Source organism: Glossina fuscipes, unplaced genomic scaffold (assembly GCF_014805625.2).
Source record: "Glossina fuscipes isolate IAEA_lab_2018 unplaced genomic scaffold, Yale_Gfus_2 2, whole genome shotgun sequence".
NCBI lineage: Eukaryota > Metazoa > Arthropoda > Insecta > Diptera > Glossinidae > Glossina > Glossina fuscipes.
This window is the reverse complement of record NW_023998416.1, coordinates 35,094,924-35,110,814: the sequence shown is the minus strand read 5'-3', so window position 1 is coordinate 35,110,814 and position 15,891 is coordinate 35,094,924. Positions and strand designations below refer to the sequence as shown.

At 33.1% G+C, this 15,891-nt stretch overlaps 1 protein-coding gene across 14 annotated transcripts in view; it reads right to left on the bottom strand.

The window, feature by feature from the left end:
- The window catches only part of LOC119633762 (sodium/potassium/calcium exchanger Nckx30C), a 96,654-nt gene extending 82,105 nt beyond the window's left edge, over positions 1 to 14,549 (bottom strand). For 7 of the 14 annotated variants that reach the window (XM_038027482.1, XM_038027486.1, XM_038027492.1 and 4 more), the window contains exons 1-3: positions 14,288 to 14,548; positions 6,651 to 7,461; positions 4,334 to 6,166 (exon numbers count right to left, since the gene is read on the bottom strand). In XM_038027482.1, coding sequence (XP_037883410.1) covers positions 4,334 to 5,591 — 1,258 coding nt within the window. In that variant the 5' untranslated portion in view covers positions 5,592 to 6,166; positions 6,651 to 7,461; positions 14,288 to 14,548. Of the gene's footprint in view, positions 1 to 4,333; positions 6,167 to 6,650; positions 7,462 to 14,287 lie in introns of all 14 variants that reach the window. The other 7 variants (XM_038027487.1, XM_038027488.1, XM_038027495.1 and 4 more) reach the window with 6 other exon arrangements.
- Between the last annotated feature and the right edge of the window lie 1,342 nt (positions 14,550 to 15,891).

The following is a 15,891-nucleotide window of genomic DNA, read 5'->3' as shown; positions in this document are numbered from 1 at the left end:
ATTTACTTTTGCAATTTAAAAATGAAAAAAAAATCAAAACCAGCGACCTTTGCTGCTTTTTTTATATTCATTTAAAAATGTTTCTTTTATTTTTTTCTTGGCTGGGTATAAAATAAGGTAAACCAAGCACTTTGCAATACCTTTAAAGATATTGTTAACATTTGATGTGAGATAAGTCCAAAATATCGCTTTCCTTTAATTTGTACAATCTTTGTAATATTGGAAGCGTCTTTACCTCCAGACAATGGCCCTTTATCAACTTGAGCCATGAAATTCGTTTAAATTTGTCAAATTTCTGTCGGTAAACAGGCAACAAGGAGTAAAAGAACGTCATGCCTAAAAGTTATTTGCCTGATCAATAGTAAACATTTCTGTTGCACGTTCCTGAATATTACGAACCGAATGGGAAAGTTGTATGGACCTGATCGATTTTTGCCAATGAATAGTAGGGCTCTCCATGAAGTAAATATAGAAAATTTCAGCCTTCTGTCTTTCATAACTTTTGAGCAATGAACAAAACCCACAAATTCCTGCTTAGAGAGACTGAGTTGTTTTCAGTTTACGCTTTACTTGTGCCATTTTTCATACCAACCTCCCTACTGGAACTTCCATTGTTTCTGCCAAATTTGAAGTAGAAAACTTCTTTTTGCGACCAGAAAAACAAAAACATAACACTGATAGACAAACGGTCGGACGTACGGATGGACGGGTATACTCAAATTGATTTAGAGCTTTTTTCTGATCAAGAATATACTTCACGACGTCTCTGAAGGTTTAGTTCTGGGTGTCTGAAACGTTTTGACCAAATGAATGTTCCCATCATGTTTCGGTGGCGAATATAGAAATAAAGGGGATCGATCCACAAATACAAATAATCAATTATATTAAACTATAAAAAAAACAGCTTTCAAACAATATTTCCTGAAAATTTTCAATCCTCCTTTTACAGAACTCCAAAGTTCGTGAAGCAAAGTATGCCCCAAGGTGCCCTCTTGATAAGCTACGTTTAGGTTGATCTTAGGAATTGATTTGCTGAAAGCGATTACTTGGAATCTCTTATGTAACCATATTCCTGCTAAGAAATGGATATCTCTCTGCAATGCTCACAACCTCACTAACATGTTCCATAGCATTAGCGGATAATCAATAGCGTTAAGTATACTTTGAAGTTGGTTATGTGTTAAGTATAAGGTTAGATAAAATATAAAATATGCGCCTATTATTTTCTTTGTGCAGAAATTAAATTAAATACTGAAAAACTGAATTAAGACATCGCCTGATAACTAACGCAGCCGTCAGATTTTTTAGTCAGCTATCGAATTAGTTTTGCAAAAACATGTCGAACGCTGAAAATATCTAAATTAAAAAATTAATTTTTATCACAAATAAAAAGTTTAGATTTTACCGACAGGCAAGGATGGCTTTAAATGCCCTACATCAATTCACATAGTGCTATTCTGGGCTTATTTTCGTCATAAACTATCCGAACTATGTGATATTCCCATTTAGATAGACACCTTACCTGTTATGGGGTCCAAAAAGTACGCCGATGGAGTCCAAACTTGCACAGTAAATTTATGTAATATATGATAGATATTGATTAATTAATGGCTCTTTATAAAGGATCTCCTACCAATAAGTAGGATTTTGCAATAATAATGACTAGAAAAGGCGCATATTGACAAAGGAGCGGAATTAATAATTTTAAGACAAAACTTGCTAATAACTGGTTTGAAGTGTATGCCAACTTCGCCTTAAGTAAGCAACAATCGCAGAAACACCGCAATCTTCGGAAGCATTATTAATAATTCAGGTTCACATCATGCTTGCGGACAAGGTGATCCGAACACCTTTGAAATAAAAAGGTATGATTCTACTTATAATTCACTTTAATGAGATTTTCTTTCTTTCAATCGCATCTCCAATGCACATTGAATTCCTTATCCTTATCCTTGGCTTTATTTATTAACATTTTCATAACAATTTCTCATCAGTGAAAGACGACGTATCCGGTATGTTTTTAATTCTTTGTTTAGTGTTTCGTTTTATATAATTTTGCCTTTATTGTGTTAAGTATTTCAGTAAATTTTTCATTTTTCTCCAGAACATAAATATTCACGTACATGCGTTTGAACGAAACTCTAAATTTGACCTTTAAATTAATGCTTCTCATGTTGCCATTGGAAAAGAAAGCAAACATCATCATACCGTAATCGTCATCAGTTGCATTGGTCGCAATCGCAGGGGAAAGTCAATTGAGACTGAAATGAATTTTTTCTTTTTCTCTCTTTTTTCTTCAATTTTATTTAGCTTTTTGCTTTATTTCATTGCATATATACGAAGAGCTTTCTATATGGAACGGCCTTGTTTTTACTACGTTCTAGACATCCACTAGTAAACGTTATATTGATTTTATTACGCTATTTGCAACGCACAAAAACGCCATAAGTATTGGAAATTTTTGCGTATATGCTGCCTGAGCACATATATAATAATTCCTATCCACAATTAATCCGTGCAGCGTGACAAAGGACGCCTAAGCCAAATGCAAGGAATGTCAGGATCACTATACAACCTTTCCACACTTATAAGATCTGACTGATTGTCGAACAGTTGGTGATTATCGAACTCCAGCTAAACACACTAATCGTTATCATCATATCATACTTCTTATCTTCAGGTATGAGATAAGATCTGCTTTTCATCTAATAATTGATATTTCTTATTACATAACTTCTCCTTTTTCATATCAGCTACTATTGTTATTTCCGTTAGTAAAAATAAGACAAGTTTTCGTCCGAGAAACAAATATTCGTAATTATGGAGAAAAATCTTCCTTTAGACTCGAACACATTGATGGGAATAAAATTTCTCAGCTATTATGAGAAATTTTAAAAAGAAAATTTATTGAACAAGAAAAGTTTGGTGTTATGGTCTCTCCTACTTCTCTAGGAATACTTCAATCAATTCCAAATCTGTTATCGGTGTAAACTTATCTTTATCCTATTCAAGATTTCGTATCTTGCACTACTTGTGGTAGAGGGTACGTTAAGTTCGCGCTGGTATATGCAGCTGTAGCATCCAGAATAGACTTAAGATTAGCTCGCTTTTCATTATATCAATCATGTGTGACCACTTGACATTTGATGTCTGTACATGTTTTACTTATACATATTAGGCGAAATGTTCGAGACGTTTTGCCAAAATGCGGCACATTGACCTGTTCTGACCCAAGAACGAAAGTTGCTGAAAGTTTGAAATGGGATCGGAGCGATAAATCTCAAAATAACGTCTTACTTTAAAACAGTTGTTATATGGAACAAGCTTACAACTTGCAAAATAGTATTTCACCATAATGTATTGATGTGTGAAATTTGTCTCAGATAGGTCAAAATTTTGATACCCATCTCATACAACTGTTCTCAAGAAGAGTAGGTCTTCACTACTTTACTCTCTATGGCAATGAAGCCTAATTGTTAGTAGCTTGTGAGGAGAAAGGTTTTTGCCAAAGAAGCTAATTTCCACAAATTTCGATCGATGAAAAGCATTTCTTCACCTGGAAGCCGGGTATAGTTTGTGGTAATTTGCACGAAAATAAACGAAGGATTGCATTAAGCGAATTGGTGTAGGATATTTAATGCTCGGTCTTGCTCAACTTCAAAGTCTCTATTTGTGTTTGTTTTAGTTTTTAATACCCTACACCACTTGTTGTATAGGGTTTATTAAGGGATGTATGTAACACCACAACGAGTTCAGATATAGCCAACTTTGTGAAAGCGAATCGGAATCGATCTGAGCTTATCTGCCTGTCCTCGACATTTCTCGACAAAAATGACTGAGTAATAGTGTTTCGTCATTCTAAATTGGAGTGAATACTTTGGATTAGATGGGGCTATCTCTTGAGCTAAGTTTTAATCACGCCAATTGACGTTTCAGCCACCATCCAATATGTTATCTGCCATAAAAAACATGCCCTTATACCAAACTTTTTAGTGTGTTAAGCAAAATGATGCAGGGCGTTTTAAGAGTGATTGTGCCCGACTATAATGTTTTTACTTTTCCTTCTTTTTTTTTTAATGAACGCATTAATATACTACCGAGCTAAGCATGTGGTAGCTTAGTGGCGCCACTAATTGAAATAATAATATTCTTAAGCAATTAGCAATTGGTAAAAAATATTAAATGGCAAATAATTTTAGCCAGCTGTATAGAAAGTATCTACTTGCTTTCAAATCTTTGCCTTTTTTGTAGGGGCTTTTTAACTCTTACCCGGTCAATTTAAAGCTTAACTACCTTTGAACGGATAACTAAAATAAACGATTATTTCACTTACGATTCTCATCTTTATATACGTTTGCTTGTTCCTCATCCACTTCCATATCGTTTTCGGCCAGTTTCTCCTCATCGAACTCATCGAATTGCGATGACGGATATAGAAATTCCGATTCCTCTTCATTCGATGTTTGCGAAGAGACGATTTGATAGGAGGGCGATGTTAATAGCATACCGCCGCTATCAATTTGAATATTATCGGCACCAGCAGCGTACGCTAAATTTGGCGGTTTTTGCTCCAATTCTTGATGATGATGCTGTTTTTGTTGTTGTAATTGAGTAGCAGATTTCGGTTTAGCAGCTGCAGCTATATGATTAGTGCATGGAAGTATGAGAATGGTCGTTAACAGCAGCAAAGCGTACAGCAGCGTCGACAGCGACGGGTAAGACATTGATAAGGAAAATTTGTAGGTGGTAGTGGCAGACGTAGCGTATAATGAATAATAATTTTTAGAATTTGATTTGTTGTTATTCTGATTACAATTGCTATGGATAGCCATTTTAGAAGTAATTTTTAAATAACTTTTGCACTTCACTGAAGACAACACAAGGGTTTTCATATTTACATAGGTGTCGACAACAAAGGAAAACAACAGTGTCAACAAAAACGATGCCACATCTCCAAGAACGCTTTGTGCATGTAATGCTGATCGCGTGATAAATCCAAACCTTAGACGTCCTCTACGGCGGCGGCTATTAAAATCTAAATTTTCGCATTTTGCTCTTCTGGAGGTTGACTTTCTTGGGCCAGACTGAATGTCCATGTTCATGTTCTTGCTTGCGTTATTATTATTGTTGTTATTGTTGTTGTTGTGCTTGTTGTTCAGAGGGTTTTCATTATCATAAACGTTGCTAAGCATTGTCGCTTTAGTCATAAAAGAGTTTTGCAGAGAGATTTTGTTTTTGAATAAATTAAAAAATAATTTTGTTAACGCAATTGAAATGCCAGATATGATGGCATTAGTTCCAGATTTGTTGTCATTTGTTGCTGTTGTTGTTGTTGTTGTTTTAGTTGGTCTTTGGTGCCCATTTTGAAAAGTTGTTAAGGCTAATGCTGCCGAAACATTACGACTAGACAAGGCCACATGATTTAAAAAATTTTCGGCTATTATTTTCAGAGTTATCAAAGCCTTGCTTTCAGGATCGAATGTTATCCTCTTCTCTGATGCGTTTTGAGTTTGTTCATGTTTTTTCGAGTTGCTGAAGAATGCAATTTGTGCTAATGGTGGCTGTAAGCATGTCGCTGACTGCTGCAACATTGGACCCAATTAAAAAACATTAATTTTTGAAAAAAACAGCTGATGTCTACTCTCTCCTGTATTCCTTTTTTATATTTTTGTGAAAAACATTTAACTACTAATTCGGGTACGACTCGAAGTATATGTAAATGGAAAAGCTTTTAACTTCTATATGCTTTAAAACCGTTTGTTATCGTTGTCGTTGCTAGAAAGTTTTCCTGTTTAACTCTCTACTTTTTTATTCATTAATAATAAAGTTTTTTTTTAGTTTCTATCTTTTGTAATAATATTTTCATTTTATTTTTTTTCTTGCTTTTCAACTTTTTATGTATTTTTTATTTTTATTTATATATATACCTTTGTATACGTTATGTTTCTTTCCAATTAAGTGTAATTTTATTTCATCACATTTTTTCTTTTTATTTTCATTTTATTATCATTATAATTACTATTATTATTATTATTATTCTGATTACTGTAAGTTAGTTACTTAGATCGGGCCGTTCATTTTTTTTTTGATATTTTTAATACTTTTTAAATATTTGTTTTATTACAAGTTTTTTAAATGTGCTTCTATTTAAATAATTTTAGCTTTGCTTGAAGTAGAGAGAAAGTTATATAAATCATAATAACTTTCTGCATTATTTTCTTGTAACTATTTGCTTTTTTTATATATATATATGTATAAATATATTTATATTTATTTATATTTATACATATATATATATATACATATATATATATATATACATATATATATATATATATATCGTTTCAATCGCTTTTATTATTAGCGAATATGAAAAAAGTGTCTTTATTTTAAAACATTAATTTATTTCTTTTAAGTTTAGAATCAATTAATATATTTTGCTTCTCTTTTTTTTTGTTTCATCGCTTAAGAACATGCATTTCCTCTATATAACACTTCTCGTAAAAGGAATCAATATTATATACACACATATATATATGTATATAAATATATATATATATATATGAATGTACATGTATATATGTATATTCACAGTTTATCACAAACTTTCTTAACATACAATTTAACTTATGTACTCATTATTTACTCACTCATTTATTTTCGACTCACACATCCACGAGCTCGCGTATATAAAGTTGAATTTTTTTTTCTTCTATTCCTTCATAGACGCTTGACACTATTAAAAACATTAAACACATTTTGCTTTTCTTTCTTTTTGCATTTCATTTCTTTTTCCTTGACGTTCTTATGCCATCTTTTTAAATTCCTAAAAATTTTCTATAAATTATACAACGATTGCCAGGTTTTAGGCATGAAAATATATTTGCTACTTTTCAAGTTTGCAATTTGTGCTAATAACCGCATTTAACTTATATCATTATTCAGCGAACCACCGCATTGTAATGCGATTCACAGTCATCTGAGAGTAATTTAAATGAGCAAGTCTGAAAACCACTTTCTTTGATTACACCACGTTCCATTTAGAATTATTTTTGAATTACTCTCATATATGGCCAAATTCATAGTCGTTTTTTCAATGCAAGAGCTGTTAACAAATGCAGACTGACTCTTTGAATTATTCTCAATTGTAAACAAATACAGACGCTTACTCCCAGATGCGACCAAATTATTTTTGAATTACTCTCATATTACTCTCGCGTTACTTTTACGTTATGTAGCGTTTGAATTCGTTAGTCCGCTCTTCTACTTATAGTTTATATATATTGGAATGTCTACAGTTTTAGAGAAGCGAAGACATGGAAATAATCAGAGAGCAGAGATACCATAATAATAAGAGAAATTTTTTCACTGTATTCAATAAGCTTTCGTTGTTTGTCGATGCGCCTTGAGATTTAAATGTATTTTAATTGTTTTATTTTTTTTTTTTCATCTCCAATAAATCTGAAAATAGATATAAAAAAATATACGTTACACTAGCATTTCATTAATGAATCAAGTTTTAACTTTAATTAAAAAAAACAACAAAAAACTAATCTTTTATATAAAAAAAAAAAAATAATAATCAGTATAGTGGATTAAATTTGCCCATAATATATATATAATTATTTTAAACGCTTTACAAAGGTGCAATGCTTCTTCTTCTTTTTAGTAAAGGATTTGCAATTTAAATTTTTCTTACGAATTCCTTGAACTGATAATCTCGGCTTTAGTCTGTACCCTAATATACGCGGTCAAACTTGCCTTCAGCTCACCTATCTAACTCTTCTATTTTCCATTTACTTACATTTAAGCCACACTTTTTCTAGCGAAAAGGCATAAGGAAAAGGGCGCATACTTACAACTTTTAATCGCTATACAAAATTTTATGAATTTTCATATTCGTTTCGTATGAGATAAGAAAATTTTTGCTTTTATTTTGTTGGCAGCCTTCTCATTTATAGTAGCACTCATACGCCCTCATCGCCAAATTAGTTATTACAAAAATGTTATGTTTTTGTATGTCTGTCCATTCCGGTAAAGTATTCATCTCCGCACAACGTTTAATTTCTTCTTGAAATTCACAAGAATTGAAATCGAAATTTGAAGCCCTATACAAAGACATGAACTTTCACTGTTCTCCATTTTATTTCTATCTATTTAAACCGTTTGCCATCTTGAAGAAAGCAAGAACTTTGTATGTATTTTAGGCGCAGATAGATTTGTATTATTTTCTTAATTTATAAGTCAATCGATTTCATTGATCCAGCAAGTGCACATCTACTTGATCATTGATAAGTAAAAAAAAAAAGATTCGCTGTGATTTTTCAGCAATTTGCCGCATATTTTATATCAATTTTGTGAAATCGAAATTTCCCATGTATTCCTGGTAAACCTATTGTGCATTACTGACGACAAATCTACATCAGCTATAATAAGCCGATTTTTGGATTTGGGCTCATTTTCAAACTTTCCACTGACTTAAGAAATCTTACTATGCTTTTTATTTGAATTACTTATGGGCACTCGCCTTTCACACCCACTACAATGTAGTTTGATAAGGTAGTATTATCAATCTTACGACCCTTCGACTCCAGTTATTCAGAAAACGTCATGGATTTTCTTTCCTTGAGTTAATATTAATAACATTGTTAGCCAATTCAGGATTAACACAAAATCAATTTCGATACGGTCTTTCGCACGGGCCTACATTTGAACAGAGAAAGAACAGTATTAGTTCATCATTCACATTACATAATATATACCTTGGTCTGGCTATCAAGCTGACCTTTTCCTCGTCGCTATGACTAAAATGACTTATCGTATATACTTCTGCCTCCTGCTAGTCCTTCCCTTTTTCCAAAGAAAAATTTTCAGAAATTTTAAATGAACAAAAAATTTTTAATTTTTATCAGAAAACTCGCTTAATATATCGGCACCGCACCGCCTTACACGGAAATACCCTTACATTGGAGCTCACTGAAGCTCAAGATAACTTAATATTGATAACAGACATTTAACGGGAATTTTAGGTATAATTAAATCGTATAAAATTATTGAAAAAATTTTATAAAATATATTATGGACTTTGGACATATTTCCAAGTTTACGTTAATTGCGTTGTTTTGAAATGTAGGAATTGCGGACGTTTCAATAATCATTTTTAAATTGTTTACTTAACTAAATTTTTCTCTTTGCTCAGTTATATTAGAAATTATTAATCTCTCTCTCCCGTTCTGCTTTTCTTTTTTTTTTTTTGTTTAATCTCTTAGTTTCACTCTCTTTCTAGTGGAAGTTTCTGTTCCGTTCTTTTTCGTATTTTTATCCTCTTAAACGATAACTGTTTTTTAACTACCACCATTACAGATTAATGTTTTATATTTTTCTATGTTATTCCTATCAAGTGTGATTTTTATCGTCTTTCTAAATACGTATGCGATATTTTATTATTCTTGTCCTTTCGCTGTTCTTCTTCCATTACCTTGCCTTCTTTACCGAAAGTAGCACAGAATCAAATACAAATATAGCGACAAAAAGGAGGTTTTAAATTTAGGGTTTTGCACTAATTTTCTCAACATTCCTGTTTTAGTCACTCTTTTGCTACCTCCGTCACTTGTGAATGTGTGCTCGTGTTATACAGAAAAGGAAAAAAAAAAGCAAAAACTATTTCATTGTGCTACAAAACATTTGCTATATGATTGTTTCTACTGCTGCTAAGTGAAACAATACCTTCACCCCCCTCCACCCCACCCCTTGAACATTTGCGAACTTATTTCGATTATTATTCAGCTAATTGTAAATTACTTGCATGCATAGAAAAAAATGAGTGAATAAAAGATATCAGTTGACTTTCACACGCTTTTGCTCACTACGCTACCTACGTACACTCGATTATACTTTTCAAAAAAATGTTTCATTACAATTGCTTAATTAATGTTTTCATGAAGTGAAAATTAGCATATTTTAATTTTCATTAAATGTCTATTATATTACGCTTGTGGTTCTGCGAATGCGGTTTCTCCGCCATATCGTTAGTTTGACAACAAAATTAGAAAACCGTAATAAGCATTTTAGGCGCTTCAATATATACGGTATTTATGGAACTCCGGAGGTTTATATACGGTATTTGTGGAACTCGGGATGTTTATATAAACTAATGCTTTGTGTGAAATTCAAAGCAAAAAGCAATCATTTAATCGTTATTTTGTTTATCTTTATGGTGGTAGAAGGTCTTTCATATCAAATTGGAAGAAAAACACAAAGCTGGCCTCGACATCAACGACATCATTTCTTTAATTTCTGCAGTAATTGTTTTGGTTATTATTCAGTTTGTCGAAAGTAAACTAAGAGTAGATACTAATCGAACTAAATTCTGATGGGATATATAGAATTCAAGGATATAATTAGCGATCGGCAATCTGGCTTTCCGAAATATGGTAATCTATTGACCTATCTCACACGTAAGTCTAGCTATCTGAGTACAAATGCCAAGTTCACTTAGGGCTTTCCTTGTTCCTTGAGTGAAAGCAAGAAGCAAGTCAATCGGAAGAGAACAGGCTGATACTTTCATTTCTAAGCTGTAAAAGCGGTTAAAACGGGGAAGCCATTACAAGTAGATTAGCTCAAAGGCAAGCAGGACGAGCAACTAACGAACGAGTAATCGTCCAGTATACTCGCAACTCCAGAACGATCGGATGAGAATGCCGAAAAAAACGAATATTAGTATTGATGACTTCGATTGGCAGCTCACTTAAGATAATCAAGGATAAAGTTCACCATCAAAACGAGGTTTTGTTTCTCTTGCATTTTCAGTTGACGATTAAAGATGAGGTTTGAGAATGAACGTAATTCAGTGGCAAGAATCTCTAGCCTAATCTCTACTGTAAATATGCAAAGAAATGAGAATCGGCCAATTGGTACTCCTACAACCAACAGAAAGCTTTACACTTATTATGTATTGATTCGAAGCGGCGCTTGTCGAACATGGATTCCTTATTTTTCATTCACTCATTTATATGTTCTTGAAATTCTACTTCACAAAGGTTACATAATGCGATTTGCAATTAAAAAAAAAACGACCATTAACGGTTTTTTTCCATTTTATTTCGATTAAAGTCGTAAGAAACAAATGCCCTCCCCATCTTTTATATAAAATAAATTATATGTACCTTTATATAATGCATAATAAGAAACGATCGCAAAGATTTTGAGTCATTTCTTATTTGACTTTTTACTAATTCTTCTTACCCCTGTCTCTTCCTTTACCCGTCTCGTTGCAAATTATACGAGCGGCAGGTTAACTACTCTCAATGGAAATATTAAATCATATTCAAAAGTATTGCTTAAGTTTGGCCTTGTATATTCACATACTTTACCTATAGCCTATTTATCAGTGAACAAAATTCTTAAATCCAGGTGGAAAACGATTAGACAAAAGTGGAGGTAGAATTTTAAGAAAGAAATGCTTGAGTTTTTGTTTGAATCCAAATCTTCCACGTTTCGGAAAATGAACGAAAATCAATTCCTCTGCTAAACCCAAAGTGAATCTGCCTGCCAAACAATTACTGCATTCTACAAAGTTGCTTATACCAGTAAGATGTTCCTTAACAAAGTAATATTGGGACAAGATTTCTTTATAAAAATGGAAAGATATTGTTGCGGCATTCGTTCCTCATTATCGTGGTTAAATTAGGAGTTCTCTCAGCAAGTCCACTTCCTTATTGGCCCAATTTGTTTTAACCAATTTGCGTTGTTGTCCATCTCATATGTTTCCTCAGCATCCGTGTTAGATTCTAGAGCGCTATCGTTTCCAGGTTCCATTGGACTTTTCGTTATTTCCTTCCTTTATCATCTGCATCTCGGGTGGAATCCTACGTTCAGTTGTCCTACCCTCCTCCCGTCAACTGGCCATTTCGCACTAAGTAACCACATTTAATTACTGTTACTGTTATTGCATCATTATTACTATTATTATTATGGTGCACGGAAGCGCATTCTCCGTTCCCTCTACCACTCTTCATACGGTCGCAAGGAGTAGCGCTTTGTGCATACCCCGACGTAGAGTCCTAGGGGTGTTCCAGATCGTTCAAGATACTGTGAATATTATTTGCTATCAGCCCGGTGTTCGATATAATTATTGGTGCGATACTCACAAAATTCACCTTTCACTGATTTCGATTGAACGCGAACAAAGTGACCCTGTATTGCAGTTTTTTTCTTTGTCTTCGTTTCGGATATTGTGGTTGTTAGGGATTGCTCTATCTATCAGTCACATCTTTCTCTTTTGCCAATTGATAAGTATAATATCCCGTCTATTAGCCTCTATCTAGTCCGTGTGGAAAGAGCGGTCGTAGTGTGCACTGCTTTCGACGAGTGATTCTGAATAGTGTTTGTAATATAACAGTTTATGACTAGTAGTACACTATCTTCCAACAGAGTAGATCCCCGATTTATGCACTGACTGGCTCCCGCCTCATATGATACGTTGGGTGGTACCGTTTCGATTGCATCTGAGTGGATATCTTAGAATAACGTTCGAGTAGTTCATCATCGCATCATCATCTTAAATAACTTAAGTCGTCGTTATAAACACTTCCGGTTCTGCAGTTATTTGTTCGAATTTAGAGTCATGGATGCGCTCCTAATTGTGTTCACTTCAAGGCTTCCTTCGCTACTTAAGTCGAGTGGACTCCAGCACAGGCTATTCGGGGCTGCCTCCATTTGCCTGATAAGAGAATTACCTCGGATCTTTTGTTCATTTTTTGCTCAAGTGCTTTTTAATTATTTTATTTTTTCGCAATTCGCTGTCTCGTCTCCTAGCACGGTATTAACTAAATTTTATACAAACGTTTACGTTAGCTCTTAGTTAGTTTCTTTCCTAACTGACTATAATTATATAAAATGTTTTGCATTACGAATGCGAATTTGTTTGAAATAACATCAGAACGAGTAGGTGAATTCGTGTAGTCTTTTCAAGAGTACACTAACAGATGTGTACTATTTTCGCTTTTTTATATTTTCGGTGTCGTTATTATAATTAATTTCGATAAAGCTCGTACTCTTATCATAGTGCGCGATAGACACGCAAGTAAATGCAAGACACGCTAGGGATATCAAACCACATGAAGAAGGACGGACGCATTTAAAATTCCCTTAGAAAGGCAAACGCTCTCGACGCCATATAGCACGGAAAATATTATGGTTTCTGTAAAATCCTTTTGAGAAGGCTGCTGCTGCTTTCGTTTCTTAAAGAGCTTAAAAGGCAACTGTTCGCGTGTTTCCAAGAGAGTAAGAAAATAAAGGAGAAATGCGTACAGAAAAATATGTTATTTACACAATCACTCACTGACACACTTACACATAACCATATCCTACCATATCCTAGCTGAGCACTATTCCGTGCATTTGTTTTTGCAGTTCTCGTTTCTTATTTCATTTTTTCCTTTGCTCTTTCTTTATTGTTTTTTTTTGCTTTTTTCTTTTTGATATGACTGCCATCACCATCCCAATGCAGTAATGCTGGTGAGGCTATTTTGCAATACAAAAACAACTATTAAAGCAAAAACAATAAAGCTAAGCACTTGTATCCATTAGTCTGTCCGTACTAGCTAAATGTAGGAATTTTCATAGCTATCGGTGGAGGGAGTAGAAAATTCTGCCGCTCTCCATCATCCAAAAGTGATACAATATACATCAATACATCAATCTGTAACTAGTGTAAAATATTCCACTGATTAAATCATGTCCGTCCGTCATTACAAAGTGTTAAATGTAAATTTAAATTTAGTTAAGTTTCTTTTTAAAATTCCTTAAAAAAAAAAATTAAACAAAAACCTTGACGGGCAACTTTTCCATTAATAGATTTCGGAGGGGGGAGGCATTAATTAAAATCAATCTAGACAGAAATGGCCCAAATCGGTTGATTGTCATATTCAATTAACATTGAAAATATTCGATTTTTTTTTTTAAACAAAAAATTCCGAGCTTTTTGCAAACGCACGCATGCTCGGACATGGCTTTTATGCAAAATCAGGGTCCACACCTCCCGAAAAAAGTCGGATATACAATTTTTTTTCTTTAAAAAAAAAAAAACAAAAACAACAACAATTAGAACTACAATAAAAACAATATGAACAATAAATACGAACTGAATGAGTTTAAGCTAAACGCTATTTCTCAACTTGCAACTGTATGTTATGTTCTTTCGTTTCGTTCCGATTAATGATTATATAAAAATTGGAGCATTCATGCAAATTTTCTTTTCATTTATATCTTACACTCTCATACTCACTATCACAGATAGTATGCAAAAACTTTTCACAAAAATATATTTTTCGACTTCTTATATAAACCGAAAAGTGGGTTGTCTCCTTTCGCCTTTTTTCAAAATCTTACTTTTTTGCCATGGTATTCTTATGATTTTTGCAAAATCATTTCCCTTTAAATTCTTTTGTGCTTTGAAATTTAGCACAAGTAAGTATAAGGTTTATTCCCTTTTTTTTTGTTTCTATTTCTATTTCTTTTCTTTTTTTTTTTTTTATTTCTTTTTTGTTTCTTCTTGTTTAATATTTTAATATTACAAAGGACAATTTTGACACACACTGCAAAATGTTCACTCCGTTTAATGAAATTGGTGTGTGTGTGTGCTATAAGCGACGAAGCACACACCGCAACGTCCGTTTGCGTTATAAAGCTTAAAATTTCAATTTGCTGAAAACTACTTTGAGCTCAGTCAGCCAAAAGGAAAAGAAAAGCTTTCGCTCCCAATTTTAACGTCGGAAAGAGGAAGACAACCTCGTAGATCGTGCGCAGTCATATCTGCCAAAGTTGAATTATGGTTGTTTTTTTTTCTTTCTCTTTTTTTTTTTTGAGTCAAAAAGGCTGCAAAATGAGAAGCATCCGAAATATGATAACAAAAATGTGTCTCATGTTTTTCTTACTTATGCCGCCTATACGGCTCATTATTAATTCAGTAGAAACAATATTTTTAAACAAATTTCGAAGCACATGTATGCGCCTTTACAGAGAAAGCTTAAACTTTTCTATACCTACGAAATGATATATATACGTACATATATATATATATAGAATTTAGAATAGAATTTATATAGGATGAAGTGAAACACCCTCAACATTAAAAAGTCAAAATTAGTTTTACTTTTTCATCCAGTGACAAAACTCGATGATCCAGATCAGATGCTTGCATTGGCTAAAAAGATGTACGAACGATCAAAAAGTTTATAAAAGTTGACTACTGTTGGATGTTAAATTGGTTAATATTTTGTTTACCTTTCTTCAACTGTCGCTTGGAATTGTTGTTTCCTTAACTAACTTATCATCAGGTCATTGATAAAATGCCAATAAAATTATGCTTAAGATTTCTTCCACACACTCTAGCGACTCAGTTCTCAAATTTTGCAATGACCGCTGACATCTCACACAAATTTGCAAAATAAATCACTATGACATCCTAACTTCGGCTCGTCCCTTCAAACGTCTTCCGTTTTATTAGACTGGCAAAGGGAGGATACCTAGCATACTTAGCTCCCTTGGGACTTTCGAGCAAATGTAACGTGTGAAATACAAAAAAAAAAAAGAAAAGAAAAACAAACAAACAAACAAAATACATAAAAATGAAAAAAAGATAAACAAGTACAAGAAGGAAAAATTGTGCTTTCTTTCACATAATTCACGGTCACTGTTCATAAAAACAAATGGAAAACAATCAGTAGCTAATTCAAGTTAGTTACTCATATATTGTTAAAGGTGTGTATGTTGAAATTTAAGTGCGCGTTTGTATGTCTATATAGGGATTTGTGTACGAGGGTGTAAGTTTCTACATTACAAGGCATGTTATACATTTTTCTATGTAAATATATTACAAATATGTAGAAA